Below are 24,922 nucleotides of genomic sequence, written 5' to 3' on the forward strand. Positions count from 1 at the left end.
GACCTCTTAGGAATGAGGCGAGGTCGACAGTAGACAGTCTAAGGTTAAAGTTTGGGGAGTTTGGGGGAGAAACCATCTTCTCCACAAGATCTGCGATGGCCTCCCATTCTAAACGCTAACTCCATGCACACCTTTAGGCAACTTTAAAATAAGTCAAACGACCGTCATAAACACGGCCACGCTCAAAAGAAAGAGAGGCCGAAATTCCCACAATTCACTCGGCCGTAATTTTTAGAACCACATCTCCCACAAAGCCTTGCGCTCGCTTCCTCTTCAGCCCTCCCTCTCCTGCGCTGTGACGTAGACAAGGCGACGCTATGGCATTCTGACGCAAACGGGAGGGAGGGAAAGAGGGAGCGAGGTGAAAGTTCACACCGGTGCTTGTCTTATTTGCTGGCGGAATTGATACGGGAGAGAGAGAGAGAAAGAAAGAGGGGGCATTTCCACTTTGGTCTTCCCCGCCCCGCCCTCCATGGCGACTCGCTGGCTCCGGGAAATTTGGCAACTGGGAATCCGGGGAGGGCTGAGACCGAGAGCGGCCGCGGCCGGCTGGTGAGCGGAGTAAAGGCAGAAGAAGCCGGGGCACGGGAGGAGCGGGGCGAACACACGACCTTATGGATTAGGAACTGGGGGGTGAAGGAGACCTCGGAAGGAAGCGAGCCGTGGGTCATGCTCAGACCTCCCCCTCCCCATTCAAAAGAGAGGAGTAGAGCCCGGGTTGCCCCCTTATTTGGCCGGGCTTCCTTCTTAGGGGGATTTTTTAAAATGCTGATTCTGTAAACCGCTTAGAGAGGGCTGTCAAAGCACCATGAAGCGGTATATAAGTCTAAATGCTATTGCTATTTTTCCAGATGGATGGCGAGCATAAATTCAATTTGGGGTGGATCTCCCGTTCCTTAATAGTTGCGTGTACTGTATATAGGAAAAGATCGACTCCTTTCGCAATCGGGAGGCAGGGGTGGGAAGGTACCTTGGCTGTTTTTGAGATGTTGGGGGTACAATAGCATGTGACCCCCCTGGAAAAATGGATGACATTGGACAAGGGTCTGGGGACACTGAGGTATCTTGTGGGTATTTTAGGCAGGGAGAAGGGGGCCCAAGAACCACCTGTGCTCTTCCTTCCTTCAATAAAAGGCATCATTGGCAGAAGGGCATAGCAGGAGTTAAATGGAGAGAAGCTGGGTGGGGGTGGGGGAGAAAGAAAGAAATAGAGGTTAAAATGGAAAGGGAGGCTGCTGAGTTAGAAGGTTTAGATTAGAAGAATCCCGAGGGACTTTATGGGGAGTTAACTGGTAATCGAAGCCTAGGGGCAATAAAAGTGGGACTATTAACATTACCATAATAAGTATCTGTTGATCTACTGATTGTCTTCCCCTGCATGTTGCAAGAGGAATGTGTTACCTGTAATGAAGGAAGTAAATAGAAAAGATTGCACCCTCCAGTAAAATAAGGGTTGGGATTTTTATAAGCAAAGAGCAGTATGTATAAATGGTAACCTCTTTGCAGTTCAGGGCAACGATGCTGTCTTCTAACACAGTGTTTCCCAACCATGGCAACTTGAAGATATCTGGACTTCAAATCCCAGAATTCCCCAGCCAGCAAATGCTGGCTGGGGAATTCTGGGAGTTGAAGTCCAAATATCTTCAAGTTGCCAAGGTTGGGAAACACTGTTCTAACATGACAGAAACCCATGTGCCATTGCAATTCTAGTTTTTTAAATCTAGATTTTTGTGCTTGTTTTTTTATAATTTTGATAACTGTGGCTACTTTAGTAATACTTTTTTGGCAGCTGTTTCAGTTTGTGTTCCTTTGATTTTTTTTTAACCCTAAATGTGAACCTAAGTGCGTGTGATTTTCATGGAACAATTTATTTAAATCACTCCCTGAGGTCTTGTTACATCTCTCCACAGAGAATTACAGTAAGCAGGTCTGTGGAAAGGGAGCAAATCAGGTAGCTATTGTATTTCCCTGAAAATAAGACCCTGTCTTATATTTATTGAACCCTGAGTGTCATGCACTCAAAAGCCCCATTGGGCTTATTATCAGGGAATGTCTTATTTTTGTATTAATTCTCCCCCTCCCCAACCGAATTCATGTTTTATTTATCCACCTCTGCTTGTGTGGTTGTATAAGAAAAATGGGCTTTATATTGGTGAATAATGGTATTGGGTTGTGGGTTTTTGTATCAGTTTTTGCTTGACTTTGTGTGACTTGTAGCGAAAGACTGAATTTGTTTGATCTACTTGTGTGGGAGACAAAAAGAACTCAGAATGTGCTAGTTTGCTTCTGTGCCGATCTATAATTTTTGTAAAGGAAATTGCTTGGGGCTTTTAGAGTGATGTTTGATTCCTGCTGGCTTGGTAAAGCTTTCAAGGCCTGCCTTAGTTCCAGCAGCAACTTGAAAATGTTTCTAAGTTTAGAAAAGGGAGCTAACTGGACAAGGCTGCTTTTTGTTTTAATCTGGGAAAGGTTTCTTAGCAAACACTTCAAGATGAAATGTTATAGAATTAAGGAAAGGTGAGTACCAACAGAGTCACTTCCTTTATATACACTGACAACCTCTGTGCTCAAATGCTCTGTGCTCAAAATTTTGAACTTCCTGATAATTGGTATTTTTTATTTCTGTGCTAAATGAGTTTCCAAAGAGGAAACACGCTGTATGCAACATGTGTGACTGATCATGCTTTTTTGCAGTTGTGTTAATGACTAGTCAGTAATATACTAGAGCAAGAGGCTTTTTTAATCATGCAGAGAGTTTACAGAGTCAATAGTTACAAATTTGTATCATATTTAATCCATACGCATGTATGAATGAAATCATGAAGATCTTGGTAGCTCGGTTTAGCCTTATCTTCTATGAATTAAAATGGGATGGTGTAACCTAATGAGAAGGGTCATTTTGTTTTAGGTATAATGGTCTTTGGTCACCATAAGGACAAGGTTCTGAGTATACTATATGGCTTTCTAGATATTGAACTACAGGTTTCAACTGCCCATCTGTTTAAACCAGTTTTAAAGGCATTGGGACATTGTTGTTCTGGGGTCATGTGAGGAGTTAACAGGATTTTCCAGGTGCATGACCTATGACCTAGAGTTCCATAGTTCACATCAATACTCAACCATATATTCAGTCTACAGATTGATACAGTTTATATGTTTGAGTTTCATTTTCCCCCTCTCCTATGGAATAAAATTATTTTCTGTAAATTTCATAGGCCTTTTATACAGTAAGAGCTAATAAGTTGAATGGATTCATGTCTAGAGGGTTTTTTTAAAAAAAATCTTGATGGATATTTTAAACATTTATTATGTGGTCTTAGATGTGGAAATGAATGTGTTTCCCCCCCCCTGTCGGATCACCCTGGTATATTAAAGGAACGTCACAGTTCCTTTTTGCGTCTAGGCCCAACCCAGGGCCATTTTAAGGCAGTTAATTTATTCATAGCCAACAAACTATATTCTGTATGTATCACAAGTTTTTGCTGAATTTTTTAAATTAAGGGAGACTAGGGTAGCACTATTTCGGCCTTGTTCTGGCCTCATCAGCTAGCCATACCCTTATTGGGATTTGATCCTGGGGCTTCTGCCTTGCAAGGCAGAGAATTAACCTCTAAGCCACCAGATCTGATCCCTTCAGCTTTCTACAGAAAAAAACACATATATTTTCGTAGATTTTCATGGGTACAAGTATAAAGGTCTTGGCATATTCGGGTTTCTTCCCATGTATGTTTCAGAGATCTCTGAAACATACATATATGAAAATGAAATGTCCAGTAACACTTTGAATACATAACCTTTTGATTGTCGTATTGCAGCAATGTTTGCCAAAGGCTTCCAAACAGGATTTGGTTTTGGATTTGGTTTCTCAATGACAACATAACTCCAAAGTACTATTTTTCCATATGCTCTGGAACTTTAGTTTTAAACTGGAATTAGTTGTATTTGAGAAGCCTTCCTAAATAATAGGGAGTGAGAAACTATATACAAGGTTCTTCTAATGTTTCTTGGCTTTGAACTCCCTCTGAATACTGCAAGCAATTGGGGGGTGGGGTGTTAATTTGGAAGCACATTGTCTAACTGCATGTGTTTGAAGAAATTTGAGATTTTTATTGGAATCATGTTAATATGTAGATATTTAAACTTGAAATTTTTAAAGAAGCTGTAGAATGCTTTATTTGGGGTATTAATTTTACCGGAGGAGAGTAGAGTTGGAAGGAGGGGGGAAGGACTTAGGAAGGTTTTTTAAAAATGAAGCAGCAACTATGAGGTAATATTATAAAGGAATAAATTTTAAAATTGTCTTTTGAGATGGGCTAAACAAAAATACATTATTACTTAAGAATTCCACGATGCTAACTTAGGTGCAAATATTGTTTTAATTCACAATGTGGTTTGTTTACTTTTGGCTTAGCAGGGAGATTGATTCCAACCACAGTTATATATGAATCATAGGTTGCACCTTAGAAATACGGATGAGCTGAGCTAATAACGGCTTATGCAACAAACTCAGACAAAAGTGCAGACAGTCCTTGACTTGCAACAGTTTGTTTAGTGGCTGCTCAAAGTTACAGTGGTCCTGGAAAAAGTGACTTACAGCTGTTTTTCACACTTACGACCGTTGCAGCACCCCTGTGGTCACGTGATCAAAATTCAGACGCCTGGCAACTGGTTCATATTCATGACAGCTGCAGTGTCCCAGGGTCACCTGATCCTCTTTTGCGACCTTCTGCTGAGCAAAGTCAATGGGGAAAGCCAGAGACACTTAACATAATCTTTTATAGTTATTTAGATTTCTTATATATTGTTGTATTCAATGTTGTACACCGTCCTGCGTTGCCTCGAGAAGGGCAGCATAGTAATCGAATAAATAAATAAATAATAAATAAATAAACTACGTTACTTCACAACTGCCCTGATTCACTTAACAACTGTGGTGGCAAAATGGGGCAAAAACTCATTTAACAACTCTCTGGCTTAGCCACAGAAATATCAGGCTCAATTGTAAGTCGAGGACTACCTGTATGCCTTAGCACAGTGATGGCAAACCTATGGCACATGGAGCCATATCGGAGGGCATGTGAGGCGTTGCTCTATGTCAGCTCCACTGCGCATGCGCCCACTGTCCAGCTGAGTTTTGGCCGTGGGAAAGGCCATTTCGCCCTCCAGAGTGCGAAAAACAGCACAACAGGCAAAATGAAAGCCTGTTTTTTTGAACGTCTGTTTTTTTCACCATCCCAGGCTTCAATATGGCCTGGGCACATGCGAGGAGGGGGGGTTATTGTGGGCATGTGCAGGGGCAGCACGCAGGGTTCACATACATGGGAGGGAATGGGTGCAGGCACACTAGCACACACTAGCACACACTCACACACTCTTTTGCCACGCGGACCAAAGAAGGTTCACCATCACTGCCTTAGCATGATATGTGAATACAGTTTCTTAAATTAGAAACCTTACTTGAGCGACCCTCCAGCAGTGGCACCCAAAGGCTTATAGGTATTAGGGCCATAGTTCCCTCTAAGCTGAGCAGTGAGCAATCGCTCACTTAAAAATCATCATCAACTCAGAGTTTTCCAAACCTGCCCAGAAGCCGAGAGGGAAAGAGTGAGAGGGAAGGAGAGAGAGAGGAAGAGAGAGAAACAGATAGAAAAAAGAGAGGAAGGAAAAGAGAAAGAAAAAGAATGGGAGTAAGGAAGAGAGAAAGAAAATCAAAATCTAGTTTGAAACTAGCTCAACTATTTAAGTGGCATTTTGATATTGGTAGAGTTGCCCTATTATGAGCTCACTGTTATAGACACACAGTACAGTATTTTATTTTGAAATTTTCTGAGGCAAAACAGGGTGGGTTTTTTATTTGTTTGTTTATTTATTTATTTATTTATTATTTCTGTGCCGCCCAGTCCCAAAGGGACTGCCGCTCAGACACTATACTTTTCTGCCCACCCCCCCAAAAAATTAGAGGGAACACTGATTAGGGCATGTGCTTAACAATTCCTAAATGCTTATTACTTTGCGGTGTTGATGTCTTTCCCTTGGACTGTTTTGCTGTGCTATCCTGTTGCGCCGGGGATGAGACTTCACCTTCAAGTTTAGGGTCTGGTGGGAAAATCTCCAAGCAAAGCATAGATTGAGAGAGAGATTCTGGATGCCCACCAATCAGTAGGTAGATGCAGCTTAGTATCTGAATGGACTTTGTGGGGAACAAACTGGCCGCATTTAAACTTCTTTCCTTTAAGTGATTATGTGCCTCTCTGGTGTCTACAGGATTACTGCTGCTTTAATTTTTTTTTTTTACGTAATTTTCCTATGCACAATGACTTGCTTGGCCATGTTCCCAAGTAAATGTCCTAGCTAACCTGCCAGGCAGCTATTCTTTCCGCATTCTTTTTGTCCTTGAATATGCTGCAATATACTCTTTGTACGTCTTCGAAGCTAAATTCCACATCTCTTTTTTCCCTTAGCTCCAGTGGCATCCGTCCTACGGTGGTACATTGCTTACAGTTTAATGTTTCCCAAACTCTCTCTCTTTTTTTTAATTTGTGGTGGTGGGGGGGGGGGAAGGCAGCTTCTCATTTTTAGCTCTCCAGATGTGTTAGCTTGCAAGTTTCATAATGCTGGGCCAGCGTGGGGAATGATAGAAATTGTAGTCCAATGCCCCTCAAGGGCAACTAGATTGGAGAAAGTGGCGATAAAGGTTTGCGATAAAGAAAACTTGATTGCTGCTTTCTGACACAGAAATTACTGCACTCCCTAAATCAGTGTTTCCCAACCTTGGCAACTTGTAGCGATCTGGACTTCAACTCCCAGAATTCCCCAGCCAGCTTCTGGGAGTTGGAAGTCCAGATCTCTTCAAGTTGCTAAGGTTGGGAAGCACTGCCCTAAATGATGACATTTAGAGCAAAGAGGAGACACACAAGGACTTTCCTTTGATTCATTGGTTTTAAATAGCATGCAAGCTTGTCCATCCAAGCAAAAGGCTTTTTTTTTTTAAACCTCTGGTGACGTTAACGCCGACAGGAAATCTGTCCCTCTTTTCAGAGATAGCCTTTCCACTTGGCATCCTGAATATTTACTTGTTGTGGAAGAAAAAACAGCAACAGCTTAGCTGCCTGCTGGTGGGAGGGCTCACTGGCAGTAATTATGTAAGTTAAACTAAACTGGCCTGGAAACAAGATGGAGGCCGGCCAACAGGGCAGGAAATGCAAAAGGTTTGCATTAGCCTGGCTACTCATCCCTCCCAACTGAATTTTAGGAAGCATCGTAGGAGGAAAATTGCTACTACCTTTAATTGAAGTACAGTGGTACCTCTACTTACAAACTTAATTTGTTCCTTGACCAGGTTCTTAAGTAGAAAAGTTTGTAAGATGATACAGTAATACCTCATGATACGAACTTAATTGGTGCAAGGAGGAGGTTCGTAAGACGAAACATTGTTTCCCATAGGAAACAATGTAAAGTCAATTAATCCGTGCAACCAAGACCCCCCCGCAAAAAACCGGCTTTCGGCGACTGCTGGGAAGGCGCGGCTGTTTTAAAAGGTGACAGCCGGCCTGGGGGGCTTCCCAGCACCCCCCCCCGAACCGAACCCGGGGTTCAGCAAAATTTTGCCTCTTCTTACGAACTTTGTTCGAGTTACGAACCGGCGTTCGGGAGGCTTCTGGGAAGCCCTGCCGCCCGGCTGTCACCTTTTAAAACAGCCCGCGGCTTCCCAGCAGTCTCCGAACGCCGGTTCGTAACTCGAAAAAAGTTCGTAAGAAGAGGCAAAATTTTTCTGAACCCCGGGTTCGTATCACGAGTTGTTCGTAAGACGAGGGGTTCGTATCTTGAGGTACCACTGTACAATTGTTCCCATAGGAATCAATGTAAAAGCAAATAATGTGTGCGATTGGGGAAACCACAGGGAGGGTTGGAGGCCCTGTTTCCTCCCAGGAGATTCCTAGAGAGTCCCCATGGAGGCTTTTCCCTGCCTTTTCCGGCCATGTTTCCTCCCAGGAGATTCCTAGAGAGGCCCCACGGAGGCTTCTCCCTGCCTTTTCCAGTCGTGTTTCCTCCCAGGAGATTCCTAGACAGGCCCCACGGAGGCTTCTCCCCGCCTTTTCCAGCCCTGTTTCCTCCCAGGAGATTCCTAGAGAGGCCCCACAGAGGCTTCTCCCTGCCTTTTCCGGTTACAGTTTTGGAGGCTTGAGTTTGTAAGTAGAAAATGATTCTTGAGAAGAGGCAAAAAAATCTTGAACACCTGGTTCTTATCTAGAAAAGTTCGTAAGTAAAGGCATTTGTAGGTAGAGGTACCACTGTATTAATTTAATTAATAGTTCCAGTTTGGGAGACAGCTGCTGCATGTAGAGTAGTTCCCCGAGTCTGCTGCATGTAGAGTAGCCGCCCCGAGTCTTCGGAGAGGGACGGCATACAAATCTAAATAATAAATAAAAATAAATAAATAAAGTCCGGGCAGAAAGACCTTGCCATCCAAAAAGCAAAAGAGGTGAAGAGGCCAACATCTAAGATCCTATCCTCAGTTGTATCTAAGTGCAACACCACTATATATCTCTGCAATGTCCTCCGCCCACCCTAATGTGACTGCACAATTTTGGCCATTTAGAGCAAGGGTCTCCAACCTTGACAACTTTAAGACTTGTGGACTTCAACTCCCAGAGTTCCTCAGCCAGCAAAGCTGGTTGAGGAACTTTGAGAGTTGAAGTCCACAAGTCTTAAAGTTGCCACGTTTGGAGACCCCTGTCTTAGAGGCAAGTCATCCTTAAAGTAGCATTCTCCCCTTTATTTTGACACACGTTTTGCCATGGATTCTATCGATGCATCATTCGTGCATCATTCTATCCATGGGGCAAAGAGAGGATCTTTGGAGATGGGATCAGCCCAACACCATTGGCCAAACCAGATTGATCTGGCATGATTCTTCTACAGTCCCTAAACACCATCTTCTGGACTATTCTGCACTGGGTAGCAGACAGCTCCAATTTTTTTCATTTCAGTGTCTCTCGGGGTTGTCAGGAATCAGGTACAACACTTAATGATTGTCATAGGGGTCAAATAAGCAATGAGGAAACAATATTAATAAAAATCTTAAGGATACAAGCAACAAGTTACAGTCATACAGTCATAAATGGGAGGAAATGGGTGATAGGAATGATGAAAAAACTAGTAGTAATAGTAGTGCAGACTTAGTTTGACAGTGTTGAGGGAATTATTTGTTTAGCAGAGTGATGGCATTTGGGAAAAATATGCAATTTATTGTGACTTTTATGATGGAATTCAGATTGCAGCAACTCTGTTGAACAACTTGTACTTTGGGGAGAAGGGTAATGTTTCTCCAATGCTATTAAGTATAGAGATGATAATTTGAAGAATTGCAGATACAGAGATAAAAGAACTTCAGACTCAAGCATAGATAATCAGAGGGCCTCTGAAATTCATAGATTATGACTTTTACAGTCTTTTTCTTCTATCCCTCCTACATCTCAAGAGGAACAAGAGCATTTGCCCTTAGAAGTTAAATTGCTTCACAGTTGTAGTATGTGTTGTGTGTGTTTCATGTGATTGTGAAGATCAACTGAAGATAAATCAGAACTCCCTCCCCCCACATTATATTATCTATGAAGATTTATCCACAATGTACATGTAGGTCTTCATTCCAGGACACCATGTTAGGTCATGCTTGTAACTTTACTTGCAGCTTTCTGAACCAGTGGGTGATGATGCCTCTGTTAGGTTATTCAAGATAACGGATGTTGAAATTAGCCTCTGGGAAACTTTGGTAGACTTCTATTCAGGCCAGCTAATCCTGAGGATCTTTCAGTTCCAGGTATATGCCATGCTGTGGAAATCTGGTGATCCGAGACCCTCATACTATCAGCAGTCTTGATTGGGATCTCAGTGGTCAGCACAGCCGGACATTTATCAGCTTTACAGGACCTTTCATCAACAAACGGAAGGAATATTCAGAGAGAAGGATCATTGGGTGAGCGGAAATGGCTTGCAGGAGGGTGATTTTGTGACGGAGGGAAAATGTACACACATCTCAAATATAATTTTGCATGACCTGCACAAGCATCCTTTCCTTTGATGGTGATAAGCTATGCACAAGTAGAACTCCGGGTTTTGAAGGTTAGAAATTTCATTGTCCAAAGCCACTGAAGAGGACCTACCGTATTTTTCAGAGTATAAGACGCACCTTTCCCCACCCTAAAAGAAGCTGAAAATTTGGGTGCATCTTATACTCAAAATGTAGCTTTTTCAAAGCTCCCCCCCCAGTCCTAATGAGATGCTATCGATCTTCCCCAGCTCTTACCGGCTTGCAGGATTTTTTTCCCCATTCCTGCTCCCTCCAAAGAATTTTTTTTTCAGCCCTAAGTATTTGCAGGCTTGTTTTCATTGCTACTCCCTCCAAAGATTTTTTTCTACTCCTAACCAGGGGATAAAATAATGTGCTGAAGCTGACCAGACCAAGGAGACTAGCCAGATGAATACCTAGTAGGCAGCTTTCCCCCCTATTTTCCTATCCCAAAAACTTAGGTGCGTCTTATATTCTGAAAAATACGGTAGTTTTAATGGATTAAAAAAAAACAAGGCAAAATCTATGGATTCCAAGTTATGGTCTGCCTTAATCCAGTGTCCTCTTTGGTTGTGTCCAACCAAAGGACACAGAGATTGTGTCTTCGGTGTCCACAGTTGGTCCAAGTTACCACAGCACTTGAGGAAAAAAGACTTACGACCAATTTTCACACTTATGACCATTGCAGCATCCCCAGTGTCATGTGATTTACATTCAGATGCTTGACCCCTGACTCATATTTACGGCGGTTGCAGTGTCCCAGAGTCCCGGGATTCCCTTTTGCGACTTTCTGACAAGCAAAGTCGATGGGGAAGCCAGATTCGCTTCACAACCCCGTGTTACTAACTCAACAACTGCAGTGATTACTTAACAAAAAGACAGTAAAATGAGGCAAAATTCACACTTAGCAAATGTCTCACTTAACAATAGAAATTTTGGCCTCCGTTGAGGTCATATGTTGAGGACTACCTGTGCTGTACTTAATCAGCAGAATCTTGAGGAAACTGCAGGCTGTCTGATTCACCATAACAGTACCACCAACCCTCTTTGTATCCTCCATGAGGTGTTATCTTCTCATACATCTGCAGAGCCAAAGAGGTATAATCAAGAGCCAGAAAAGAGAATGTTGTGTGCAGATTTACGACCTCCACTGTTATTAGTTTAATGAATTAATCAGGGATTAATTAGCTTAAATTGTTCTGCCCAGCTCATGGGAAGGGAAGAATTAAACTTGGGTGGCCATTTTGTTATTCTTCCCAGCTGTCTTGAGACTTGGAATCTATAGATCAGTGTTTCCCAACCTTGGCAAGTTGAAGATATCTGGACTTCAACTCCCAGAATTCCCCAGCCAGCAAATGCTGGCTGGGGAATTCTGGGAGTTGAAGTCCAGATATCTCCAAGTTGCCAAGGTTGGGAAACACTGCTATAGATAACACACAATGACTGGCCTGTTAGCCTTTTCTAGCCTCATCATCTGAATATTCTCCATTTACCATATATTCATTTTGCCTTTGCTTCCTCTGCAGCAATAAGGAATGTGTTTTCAACAAGAGAGCCTGAGCTTTGCTTGCAATGGATCAGTGATTTGGAAAGATGGATTATATATATATATATATATATTTAAAATATGTAGCAGGCTTCTGCACTGCTGCGATCATATCCAGGATTGTGAGATCTTTTATTAGAGCCCTTCTGCAGTTTCATAACTCTATTTGGGAGAATTTGCTGATCAAGAGAGAGTCCCAATGCTTTCCCTCCTTCAGTTATCTTCTTCCTCCTCCATTTATTCCTCCTCCTCCTCTCTGCCAGTTCTGTTTCAAAGATCTTACTGCGCTTTTATATTTTTTTAATTTAAGTTTTTACCACATTTTTAGAAAGTTAAGAATACAGAGTACAAAGAAAACAAGAGTAAAAAACCATTCTAGAAATATATGTTTTAGTTTAGTTTAGTTTTATTGGATTTCTATGCCCTCTCTGAGGACTCTGCTGTTTCATAACTCTATTTTAGTCATACTTTCTCCTCCTTTCCTTTCCATTTGTTTTCCAACAGCTAACCTAAATATTTCTACTTTTCTCATTGTGCTGTGCTTACTTTTATTTATTTATTTATTTATTAATCAAATTTGTATGCCGCCCCTTTTTGCCGACTTGGGGCGGCTAACAACAGCAATAAAACAATATAAACAATATAAACAAATCTAATATTTAAATTAATTTTAAAAAGAAACCCCAAGCTTTGCGTTGATTTTATCATACAATTTTTTATTTGCTTCATTTCTGTGTTATATTTCAATAGCCATTTAGAATAGATTAGAATAGATTAGAATAGAATAGAATTTTATTGGCCAAGTGTGATTGGACACACAAGGAATTTGTCTTTGGTGCATATGCTCTCAGCGTACATAAAAGAAAAAGATACATTTGTCAAGAATCCTGTGGTACAACACTTAATGATTGTCACGGGGGTCAAATAAGCAATGAAGAAACAATATTAATAAAAATCTTAGGATATAAGCAACAAGTTACAGTCATACAGTCCTGAGTGGGAGGAAAAGGATGATAGGAATTATGAGAATAATAATAGTTATAATAGTCCCAATAGATGACCTTGGGTTTGTATAAGTGCCCTCTACTTATGTATTTTTCTCAAAATTCTTCCTCCATTCTTGAAATCACTTGTTATCCTTCAAGCAATTTTCAAATACACCAATTTGTACCTATGCTGAGCAGTTTTCTCTACATTTGTAGTCTTTTTAAAATAGATACCTATAAAGTAAAAGTAAGATTCATAGTTTTCCAAGAAACTCTGGAAACAGGCAGATCCTATATTAAATAATGCACTGTCTGTCTTGAATAACAGGATGCATCAAAGCTTCAAATATCAGAATATATCAATCATAGATTAAGCCAGGCTCTATTTATTGTAGATTAGTTCTCTTAGATATGATGGAATCCAAGGGAATAAGTAAATGAAACATCCCTGCTATTTTCTTCCATTCTGTTCTAAAATATAAGAAGAGCCTGGATTTGAGAAGAGGAGAAGAAATGCAATTGTGAAAGTTTCCTTTTTATGTTCCACAGCATAATAACTATTCCAATATTCTTTGATGTGCATGTATCATTGTAAATATGTGCATCACGGTGGACATATCTTAAGGAATCCCCCTGTCTTTCTCTGCAGTTACTCCATGCAGGAAATGTACGGGGTTGTGGCCAATGTGAATGAATATAAGGAATTTGTCCCATGGTGTAAGAAATCAACTGTGGTCTCTAAGCGAGCAGGTCATGTGAAGGCCCAGCTGGAAGTTGGATTCCCTCCTGTTGTGGAACGTTACACCTCTATTGTGACACTAGTTCAACCCCACTTGGTGAAGGTGAGTGGTGTATCTATGGGCTAACCAGGCTGCTGATATTTCAGTGCTGCAGTGACAAAATAATAACAAGCATTGCATAATTAATAATTTTTCCTGCTGCCTCAGATAATTTGGAGGGAGGTTTGATGAACGTGGTGGCGCTGGCACTGAGAGAACACTTGATAGAAATTAAAAATATTGAAAGTGCTGAACAGGAAGTCTTTTGCCATAAATGTGACATGTGAATCATGAGGCCGACATGAGATGCCTATTTCCAGTAGGTTGCTCCCAGTTCGGCCTGGTTCTTAGAACCAATAGCGCCTGTGGCATGAGGCTCCACCCACCCAGGACACTTCTGCACATGTGCAGAAGCATCACACACCCAAGCACCGGTAGCAATGGGTTTTAGAACCCATTACTGCCTGTTTCATGTCCAGCTTGGTGGGTAAATCCTTATCCAGAGCTGCTACTGTTGGAGTGGCCTGGGAGACTCCGTTTTGAGACTGTTGGAGTGGCCTCCGTTTTGAGGCGAATTCTGAGAATTCTAGCCCAACATTATTATTATTATTATTATTATTATTATTATTATTATTATTATTATTATTATTATTATTTAGATTTGTATGCCGCCCCTCTCCGCAGACTCGGGGCGGCTCACAACAGTGATAAAAACAATATATATTGACAAATCTAATAGTTAAAATCTAAGATAACAATTATCCATTTAAAAATCTAAAAGCAAGGAACCCCAATATAAAAAACATACATACAGTCATATCATGCACTAGAACTACATAGGCAGGGGGAGATGTCTCAGTTCCCCCACGCTTGACAACAGAGGTGGGTTTTAAGGATTTTACAAAATGCAAGGAGGGTGGGGGCAATTCTAATCTCCGGGGGGAGCTGGTTCCAGAGAGTTGGGGCCGCCACAGAGAAGGCTCTTCCCCTGGGCCCCGCCAAAAAACATATCTGGAGGGCATCAGTTTGGCTAATTTACACTGTGTGAGCTTTGCTATCAACACAAATCTTTGCTGTTGTTTTTCCTCAGGCAGTCTGCACCGATGGGAAGCTTTTCAATCACCTGGAGACAAGCTGGCGTTTCAGTCCTGGCATTCCAGGCTACCCTCGCACGTGTACCCTGGACTTCGCAGTAAGCACACAAAGGCTAATGGGATTCCTCGGCAGCTTTTTAGTTCTTGTATAAATGAGGACTGGTGTGGGGGTCGTCCCCGTCCCCCCTGTATCCATCAGGCTTTTAAAAAAGATGGACTTTCCATTACTCCTGAGGAGAGTCCGTAAGATCCTAGTTGTGAAGGAGCTAGAATCCTATTCTGATGGCAGAGATGTTTCTGATACTTCAGCATTCCTTCCACAATCCTCCTTTTCCTAGATCTGTTGAATGAATCCCTTGAAGCAGAGTAGGGAACTCCATGGTCATTGAGATACGTTACTTCTCTGACCTCCAAGCTCTATATTTCCCAAAGGTAGACCACCTACCCTGTTTCCCCGAAAATAAGACGTACCCCGAAAGTAAGGCATGTCAGAGGTTTTGCAGAATTTGCTAATATAAGGTACCCCCCGAAAATAAGGCGTAGTCAAGTTTACATACGGTACGGTGGAAAAACATACGGTACCATTCAAAGCTGTTCATAGCGGTACCGTAATAATGTGGCGTCCCCAGCTGGCCCCTTCTATCGCTTTGTACCGTCCAGTACAGCAGACACAGTCTGCTGCTGTCTCACCGCCATTACAGTCTCCACTACAGTGCGTAGACTGTAGTTCCTCTGGTGGCCGGAAGCTGCAATATTGGGAGTATACTGTTGTACCATATAAGTGCCGTCGTTTGTGTGTGTGGGTGCCATACTGACAGGTACCGTACCGTAATCAGTGTACTGTACGGTACAGTTTCTTTGGGGGTGTCAGCTTTTCTGCCTGTGAATTTGTCTTATTTGAGAAATATAAGGCACCCCCCGAAAATAAGACGTAGCACAACTTTTGGAGCAAAAATTAATATAAGACAGTGTCTTATTTTCGGGGAAACACGGTAGTACAGTGATGGCGAACCTATGGCACACATGCTATAGGGGGCATGCGGAACCATATCTGCTGGCACATGAGCAGTTGCTCTAGCTCAGCACCAGCATTCATGTGCACGCCGGCCAGCTGATTTTTGGCTTGCACAAAAGCTCTGGGAGGGCATTTTCAGCTTCCAGAGGGCATTTTCACCCTCCCCAGGCTCCAAGGAACCCTCTGGTGCATGGAGAGGGTGAAAAATGGGCCTACCAGGTGCACCGGAAGTTGGAAAACGGGCCATTTCTGGCCCCCAGTGGGCAGGGGAGGCTATTTTCACCCTCCCCAAGCATTAAATTATGGGTGTGGATACTCACACCTGGACGATAGTACAGGCATGTATGCGCTTTCAGCACCCGAGGAAAATAAGGTTCACCATCACTGTTCTAGTAGATGCCCCTGTGGCTCCTCTAGTTTTTTTAATAATAAATTTATTGTCATTATCAAAAACAAAACAAATTGTCATTGGCAACGAAAGTCGTGTGACAACCAGAGATCAGTCCCACCATACATAAAATCAGAATAGGTAAATTTAAAAATAGAATAAAAAATAGAATAAATGTCCCACCCACTACAAATTCCCCACCCTGAACCACTCAACTATCTACATGACAAACCAAGCAATATTATCCAACAGTTCACTGATGGTGACCCTTTAGTTCGTTGTTAAGTGCAAGTATAGCTCTGGGATAAAAACTATTCACGAAACGTGTGGTCCGAGTTCTAGTTGTTTTATATCTTCTGCCAGAAGGCAACAGTTCAAAGAGATTGTAAGCAGGATGAGAAGAGTCTTTAAGAATGGTATGCACCTTCCTAGAACAGTGGGATGTGAAGATGTCATCCAGGGCGGGTAGCTGGAGCCCAATGATGTTCTGGGCAGTTTTAATAATTCCCTGTAGAACTTTTTTGTTCGCTACAGAGCTGCTCCCATACCAAGCTAGAATGCCATATGTCAAGACACTCTCAATGGTGCTGCGATAGTAGGACAACAATAGATGCTGAGATCAATTTATCTTCCTGAGCATTCTCAGGAAGTACAGCCTCTTTTGTGCCTTCTTCACAAGCATATTAACATTCATAGTCCATGAAAGGTCTTCTGAGATATAAGTGCCCAGAAATTTGTATAAAATTTGTATAAAAGCCAGAAACCATCCCAAAGCCTGGATGAGTATGGAAATCCTGTACCACACATCCTTTTGGCTTACAACCTTCCTCGCCAAATCCATTTCCATCAGAATCTTGGTTTTATAAACAAAACGTAAGGAGCACCAGTTGTGGTGGTTCAGTGAATATAATGCAGTATTGCAGGCTAATTCTGCCAACTGCCAGCAGTTCGATCCTAACCTGCTCATGGTTGACTCAGCCTTCCATCATTCCGAGGTTGGTAAAAGGAGCACCCAGATTGCTGGAGGTAGCAATATGCTGACTCGGTAAACTGCTTAAAGAGGGATTTAAAGCACTGTGAAGTGGTATATAAGTCTAAATGTTAAGCATAGGTAAAGTATGAACAAAGCAGGCAAGTGCTGCATTTACGGCACTTGCTGACTTAGTTCTCTGGCAGTTCAGACTTAGAGAAAGTGGTATTTCTAATAGTCAACCTTTAGCTACACGTGGGTCATAAAACAGGAACTCTTTGGGGTTCTGTGTCATCCAGCTGGACACTATCGCTCTCTGCTTAGGGCCAGTCTTGATGCCCAACTGAGACTAAGTTGTCCTTTCCTTCTGCTTCTGCCTGAAGACCCAGCCAAAGATGGATGGATCAGCAAGATGTCAGATGGGCCATCCCAATTTATTTTCATAGTAATACACCCCTAGGGAATTTCTGTAGGGGGGAAAAAAAGTATTGGAGCCTCACCAGTTTTCAACAAAGTAGCTGTACATAGTTTTTTATAAGTGTACAGTGTTCCCTCACTTTTCGCGGGGGATGCGTTCCGAGACCGCCCGCGATAGTCGAATTTCCACGAAGTAGAGATGTGGAAGTAAATACACTATTTTTGGCTATGGACAGTATCACAAGCCTTCCCTTAACACTTTAAACCCCTAAACTGCAATTTCTCATTCCCTTAGCAACCATTTAGATTATTACTCACCATGTTTATTTATTAAAGTTTATTAAAAAAATATTTATTAAAGGCGGACGGATGTTTGGCGATGACATATGATGTCATCGGGCAGGAAAAACCATGGTATAGGGGGGGGGGAACCGCGAAGTATTTTTTAATGAATATTTTTGAAAAAACGTGGTATAGACTTTTCGCGAGGTTCGAACCCGCGAAAATCGAGGAAACACTGTATTTGTTATCCCTGCTCCTCTTAAGCATGCTTTCTGCAGTCTCTCCCAATTTGTAATTTCAAAGTTATTCTCCCGCAGCAAGTCTTTGCTAGCCCTTCCTCCGGAGCGAGGGGAAGGGGTTTTCTCATTGTGAAATGCCCTAGGCTCCGCTGTGGATCTTCACGAGAGTCCAATGTGCTGTTCTCTTTCCTCAGATCTCTTTTGAATTTCGTTCCCTGCTGCACTCGCAGTTGGCTGCAGTTTTTTTCGATGAGGTAGTAAAGCAGATGGTGGCAGCCTTTGAGCGCCGGGCAGCGAAGACGTACGGTCCCGAGACCCACATTCCTCAAGAACTCATGTTCCACAAAATCCATCAGACGTGAAGGGCGCCTGCTGCTTTGGTCACTCTGCGGACACTTGAAGTTGGGCGTTTGCTTGCGGCATCCCCAGCTGTTTGTTTTTATCTATTTATTTGGTTTCTCCTGATACCCTGTTTAATTTATCCACTGGGCCTGGTGTGATGACCAAGACTTATTCCTAAGGAAAAGGTCAGAGTGCTACATTACCTCTGGAGCAACGTCTCAGTCTTCACTTTCATTTTACCCGACTGGGCTTTTATGCTGGGTTCTTTTCTTTTTAGCATACTTTATTTGAAGCTTCTTTCTATGAAACATACCACTGTGGCTGCCTTAGGTTGTAGTTGATGCTGCTCCTTGACCTTGAGAAAGAGGTAGCCAAAGCTCATTTAAGTTCTCTCGGTGGGCCTAAGCAAGACCAGTTGAAAATGGTGCCTCTTAAAACGAAAATAACTTATAACAGTCCATTTGTTGACAAAAGGGAATGGCCTACAGTTTTGTTGGCCTGGGGGGTGGCTTTGGCAGTCGGTGATACATTGGGTTCGTCCATCTTTCCTTTTCATCATTGGCTTAGGTCAGAAAGAAATGGCAGCCGCTTAAGCTGCTTCAGCGAGTGCCTTTTTAAGGGAATGATGGGGGCCAAGGGAAGGCTTTCTGTGGGGGTTTGGGATGATTTTAGAAAATAGATGTTGCTCTTTAATGGAAGTATTTTGAGATAGGAAGGAGTGTGAGGAGGAAAGAGGATGGTCCTTCCTATTGAAGCTTTCTTTATGTCCAGCCTTCCAAGACGATTTCATACCAGTTTCAAAACTCCAGCGTTACCCTACCAGCGGATGTTTTGATGGCAAGCACTTCAGAAGTTCAGCAGCCAGGATATTTTGGGAGCAATTAAATCAGGAAAGCCACTCTTAATTACCTAAACTGGCTCTTTCCCTTTGCTCTCTGTGCTGCTCTGCAAGAAGAGACTTGGAAAACGGCATTAGCAGACCGGGGGCTTCTGCTTTGAAAGAAACAGTTCCCGGCTCTTCGAAACTACGGTTTGTCTTCCATCACATATTTCTGTGCCCATCAGTGGCCGTATCCATTGTGGTTCAGTGAAGATGAAGCTTCCGGGGCGAATGTGGGAGAGGAGGAGCAATCGAGCATCACGTCTCCAGACAGTTTGTGGGAAGAAATTTAGCTGGAATCTTCAGTGAACCAGCTCCAAGCATGAAAGAACTCAATTCCTGACTGCTGTACTTGCATATCTCCCCCATTGTGGGTATACCCCAAACCCTCCTTTTTCCTACTCCATTAACACTAATTTTGTGTTGCCTAGCTTGGCATAAACCCTCCGTCCCCTTTCTAGTTACCCAAGGAAGTTTTATTTTTGTTTAAAAGCACTATTTGCACAAACCACATGGGTGCAGGGTTGCCAAGGCTAGGAAGAGACTGCCACTTCAGCTGGGCTTCTGTGGAGGGATTGAATAAGCTCCTCCACCTAGTATCTCCTTCACCCCTGTAGGCTTTGGGCCATCCTGAGTGTGATGCTAAAAATTCTGGGGTGCGTGTGAGTGGATCTGCAGTTTGGTGAAGATGCAACTTTGGGGGAGTGCGAGAGAAATACTAGTGGATCAGTGTGTATATATTTTATGGAAAGGGCTGGGTATCAATGTAAACTTATACAAACGAATAAATGTTTTCCTAAGAGAGGGCGGGTGGGTCTAAAATAATATGCCTAAAAGTTAGGCCCTGCTTCAATGTACCACAAGTTAGCCATCTCCCTCCTTGGCTGTACATTTTGAGAAGCTGGGGAGTGTTTACAGGGTAGGAGGAAGTCTTCCATTGATGGAACGGCTCAGTGGGGATATGTGACTACAATGATTATTTTCTCAGAACTTTCTCCTTAGGGTCAGAATCTCCGGACTTAATTTGTCATAGATAAAAAGCCCATCAGATCTGAGTAATGAGGAGTGAGTGACGCATAGATCCAGGAGGGAGATAAGAGCATTACTTGGGGTGCCTGTCATAAAGCAGATTCCTTTGATGTATACCGGGTGTAAATCTGCCTGGGCTGCTTCTGTCTTGTGGACTGTAACTGTTGCCAAACTCTGGAAGGAATTGCTTGCGGCTTTGAGGCAATTCCCACGAATCAATCCGCTGCCCCTCTTCTTCCTGGCTTTTGAGCGATGGCTCCACTGTCATGGCAGAGAAGTGTGGCCTTACATTGACTACCTTTTTCTCAGCAAATTCCCAGCTATTCATCATCCACATTTAAATAATGCTCCTCTTCCTTCTGCCCTCTCAAACTCATCAACTGCTTAATTCCTGTAAAATGCTTCGAGGTCCTTGACTTGCTTTTTTAAATCTTAGTTTGTCTTTGTATATTATGCATGACAAGCTTCCACACAAGAGGGCACAGCCTGCAGTAGGTCTTTTCTTAAGTCTCAGACTTAAGAAGGCAAGATTGTGTTTGTGTTTTTAAATTAGGCTGCCTGGAATGCTAGCCTGAAGAAGTATCTTCTCTGCCCATCTTTTTAAGAGTGGTGAAATTGCTCGTAGTAAACTTTAAATGTCTAACAGTCTAACAAAATCTAAGTTATGATAGCATTCTGTCTTCCTCAGCAGACCACATCTTGGGTTATGATTTTAAAAAGAAAAAAGAAGAAAAGACCCAGTAAATTTATCTTCCTTACTGCCCTTGTTATACAAGGAGGATGAGCAGTTGGGCCAATAATAAATAGTAAGTTTCAGTGACATGGAACAGAGCCTTTGAATTTAAATCCAGTTATGCATGGCAGACTTTCATGCTGTATTTATGAGCTGTAAGCAATACAATGAAAGATCTGAATACAATATATATTTTAACGAAGCTCAGTTATTGTCTGGAAGAATAGGGCATGTTCAAATCCCAGCTAACCCTGTTGTAGTAGCTTTTTTTCAGCTGCATAGCTATGCTTTGAGAAATAAGCATTTTAAAGCAGTTGATATACTGGTATTAATAATAATTAAAGAACAAAGGCTTCCCCAAGGATTTTGAAATAACTATTCTCGGTCACCTTAATTGACCAAAGCTGCAAACCCTATTCATGCTTCCTTGAAATTCAATCCTGCTGAACATGGTTTAGACCTCTGTGTAATCATATTAAGGACTGCCCATGTTTAGAACAACTAGATAGCTGTGCAACAGTCCAAGAGAAAGATTAAGGGCAGTTTTGACAGCAACAGGCTTACTGCATTGATTAAGTGCTACTGTTGCTGTTCTCCAGGAGTAAAAACCAAACAAGAGCTGGATGTAGAAATCAGTTTCCAAAGAAACCTACTATTCTCTTTTTAAAAAGTTTCCAGTTGCTGGGATCAATATTGTTTAAGAATCTCAGAAAGAAAGAAAGCCACTTAGAGATCTTGTTGCTACCTCTTGTAATTTCAAGATTATAAAATGCAGTATTGTGCAATATCCACATTGTTCAGTAAGACATCCTAGAATGCTTAAGAATGTTATCCTTAGAATAACATTTGCCCTGGCATCAATTTGATTTCTGAATTAACAGTACAGGGAAGGCATCTATCTACCCGTGCCAGGATTGTTTGCCTTTGTTTTTCATGCTGAGATCAGCTGTTGCTCTACAAAGCTGGTTTGTTGGCAAGTAGGTATACCTCACACAATTGTTTTGTAATAATAGTCACTATGAAGAATGCTGACTTCACAGAGGGCCCCTTTTAGCACAGGTGGGTGCCCCTAAAAGAGGTAATTTTGCATCCATTAATTTGGCAAGAAGGGACCAAACCTGGCTGTTAATGAAAGCATGGGGGCTATTTTTAGTCACCAACTGGGCAAATTAATCTTGAAATATCTTAGAACTTTTTTTTCAAGGAGCAGGATTCAGAGTTGCGGCTTTTTACTTTAGATTATTCTAAATGAAACCTTTTGAACCATTGCAGTGATTGTGTTTGTGACCGCCTCCACTGAAGTAGCTTTTATGCAGATCCAGATACTTGAAGGAGAGTGTCCCATTGAAATCAATTGGATGTTAAATTAGGCCCCTAACCAAAATCAGGTGGTGTGGCATAGTTAAACAATTTATAAAGTGAGATAAGCAGGCTGTCCTGCCCGGTGCTTTCTTTTTTTTACATTTTGTTTCTGAAGTTTTTTTACAGGTTGTAGCATAGCTGGGGTGTTTTATTTGCTGCCATCTAATGAACCTGAAGAATATAAGTTTTCTCAGTTCTGTCTGTTTTAAATGCCTAATGTTGCTGTTCTCCTTTGTCAAAACAGATGTCTTAAATTTGTGCCTTCTGTTTCTCCCTCTGCACATATTTTTTTATTGAATTAGCCGTCTCATGTTCCTTAGCCTGGTATGTGCTACCTCACATTGTAAAGAATGTTTGTAGACAGAGTAGACAGAATCATGCACAGTAAATGAAATTATTTCCCCCTATCCTTTTCCCTTATGTGATTATTGAAAAACTGAACAATTCCCAACTGCATTTTTATAGACTAATAAAATGTGTTTGCGAAAAGATGCAGCAATTCCCTGTCAGATGTTGTGGCTTACAGGGATGTGTTGAAAATCAGCAGATCTTATGGGTCATGGGACATTAGAATGCAGTTGCTAAATGCGGACAGCAAAATTCCCCTTCTAGTGTAGGCAAGTATCCGCCTACTTCAACCACTGCTATGCTCTGGAAGTACAGGAGGCCTGACTGGGTTCTTGCACTCTCGCACGCCCTCAATTCCATATGAGAAATGAGGAGCACTGAACTGTTTTACAAAACTGATAGCCACCCACTGCAGTGCAGGTGAAGCTAACTAGCACTGGCCTTACAAGAAGTGAACATTAAGCACTGATTTTTGCATAGAAGAGAGACTGCAAACACTGTGGAACTGTAGCGTAGGCAACTGTATCCAAGCCAAGACATGATGTAGACATATTAACGCAGCCTATGCATCCCTAGAAGCATGGGATGTTTCAGTGACACTTCTGGAGCCCATAAAGGTTTCTGTACCTAAAGCCATGCTCACCACTTCTAGAGAAAGTATTTGTTAATGTTGCTACTGGCCACTCCACTGCTTTGATTTATTCAGGGGGAAGTAAGTCGCAATCCTCCTTATCTTCCCTTCCGTAGCTGAAGGACTTGGGGATGTCTTACTGATTCATTAAGAATAATTAAGAATTCAAATCTTTGTCACGCATATTCACATAAAAGAACTAGAAATGTGTTGAAAGAAAAAAAAATGACTTGAGCTGTATGAAATTGATCAGCCATTCAAAGAATATTAACATTTTGCCTGATTCCTGGTGATATGCGTGCACACAGAGAAGTATCTTGATTGTTTAAATTCTAGTTTATAAAAACCTATGCAACATTTAGCTCTAGTGGTTCCTAGCATGCTGCAAATCTTTGTCAAAATCGGATTTGGGTCTTTTGTTACTTGGCTTTCAGTAGAGCTCACTCCATCTGGATTAGTGCCATTCATTTGATAGTGAGCTGGGCAGCATATAGATTTAATAAATAATAAAGCAAAATCTCACCAGAATCCTTCCACTCATTTGGATCCTTGTAATTTAATTTGCACTGACCCATTCATGTGGGATTGACAGCTCAGCTTCCCCCCTTAACTTTCACTATCCGTGAGCCATTACCTATGGCTTTCTGTGTGCTATGTGACTTAGTCTATAATTTTCAGTCGCATATGTACACGCTTGTTTATTGAAATACCATTACTTTAGTGAGTTCACTTTTTGGACACATAGAAACGTACTGCTGTGCATTTCACCTTAAAGATGAGTGTCATTAAAAGCAGCTTTCAACTGTTAAGGGTCTCAATATTTCCCAAAGAAAACTTTTAAAACAGAATCTGAGTAGATAATTAAATGTGCATTTGCTTCTCATCTTGAGCCCTGTCTGGTTAGTTAACCTAATCTCAGCATGAAATCCACATCATTGTCTTTGAGCTTATTAAACCAAAGCTCACAATGAAAGCTTCAAATTCAGCAATAGATTTCTTTAAAGCAAAAGCATTCAAAATAGGATAGCCTGTACAGTAATGCAAAATGGTGCTACTCAAAGGAAACCTGTTATCAAATGCTTTTTTCATTAATGCATTTACTGAAGACTCTATTATGCTGCTGGATCAAACGAGAAACTAGAGTCATTTGAGTTTTCAAACATACCGTAGCCTGTTTTCTGGTGTGTCCACAAGGGACCTGGGTTATTTATAGAATGTTTCTGGGAAGTTCATTCCAGCTGAATTTCATTCCCCACTATGGCGCACATCCAACCTATCTACAGCAGATGTTGACTTCCTGCCAGTGTGCACTATGCACTTCAAGGACAAAAAAAAAAGTTTGTTCCCAAGTTGAATTGAGGTTTTGATGGGAAGATCTAATTTCAACTTTTTGTACTACATCTACAAGCCTGCAGCCAAAAGTCTATAACCATTATGTTTTTTTCTGAGTTTGCAAGAAACAATGAATCAATTTACTGTAGGTTGTGCATCAACATTTTAGTTTGTTTGAATACCGCATGTGAACTCAGAATATTGAATAAAATAAAGGAGTGCTCCATAGCATTGCAAACTATTGTATGTATGATTTGTCACATAAAACAATGTATGATCTTGCACCCAAAACTACTTTGATGTACTTTGTTAACATGGGAAGATTTGCTTTTGGAACATGAGCACTTATCTGTGTACCCTTGAAATATGGCAAATGATCAAATTTTGACAATACAATCTTTCAAAAATAAAGATGGAACCACATATAATTTAGCTGTGGAGAACCTTGGTACACACTCACATTTTTAACTGTCTCCAACC

At 41.7% G+C, this 24,922-nt stretch overlaps 1 protein-coding gene across 2 annotated transcripts; it reads left to right on the forward strand.

Annotated features, from left to right (window-relative positions):
* Window positions 1-326: 326 nt before the first annotated feature.
* Window positions 327-22,622, forward strand: COQ10A (coenzyme Q10A). 2 transcript variants are annotated; one of them, XM_070740569.1, is made up of 5 exons: window positions 327-552; window positions 9,815-9,976; window positions 13,251-13,443; window positions 14,471-14,572; window positions 17,980-22,622. In XM_070740569.1, the coding sequence occupies exons 1-5, from the start codon at window positions 473-475 to the stop codon at window positions 18,145-18,147; spliced, it is 705 nt and encodes a 234-aa protein (XP_070596670.1). In that variant the 5' UTR covers window positions 327-472; the 3' UTR covers window positions 18,148-22,622. The 2 variants fall into 2 exon arrangements, with proteins under 2 accessions (XP_070596670.1, XP_070596669.1); XM_070740568.1 differs by lacking the exon at window positions 327-552 and adding an exon at window positions 2,375-2,517 and having other exon boundaries at window positions 17,980-20,770.
* The last annotated feature ends 2,300 nt before the right edge of the window (window positions 22,623-24,922 follow it).

The sequence above is a fragment of the Erythrolamprus reginae genome, chromosome 2 (genome assembly GCF_031021105.1).
Source record: "Erythrolamprus reginae isolate rEryReg1 chromosome 2, rEryReg1.hap1, whole genome shotgun sequence".
Lineage (NCBI taxonomy): Eukaryota > Metazoa > Chordata > Lepidosauria > Squamata > Dipsadidae > Erythrolamprus > Erythrolamprus reginae.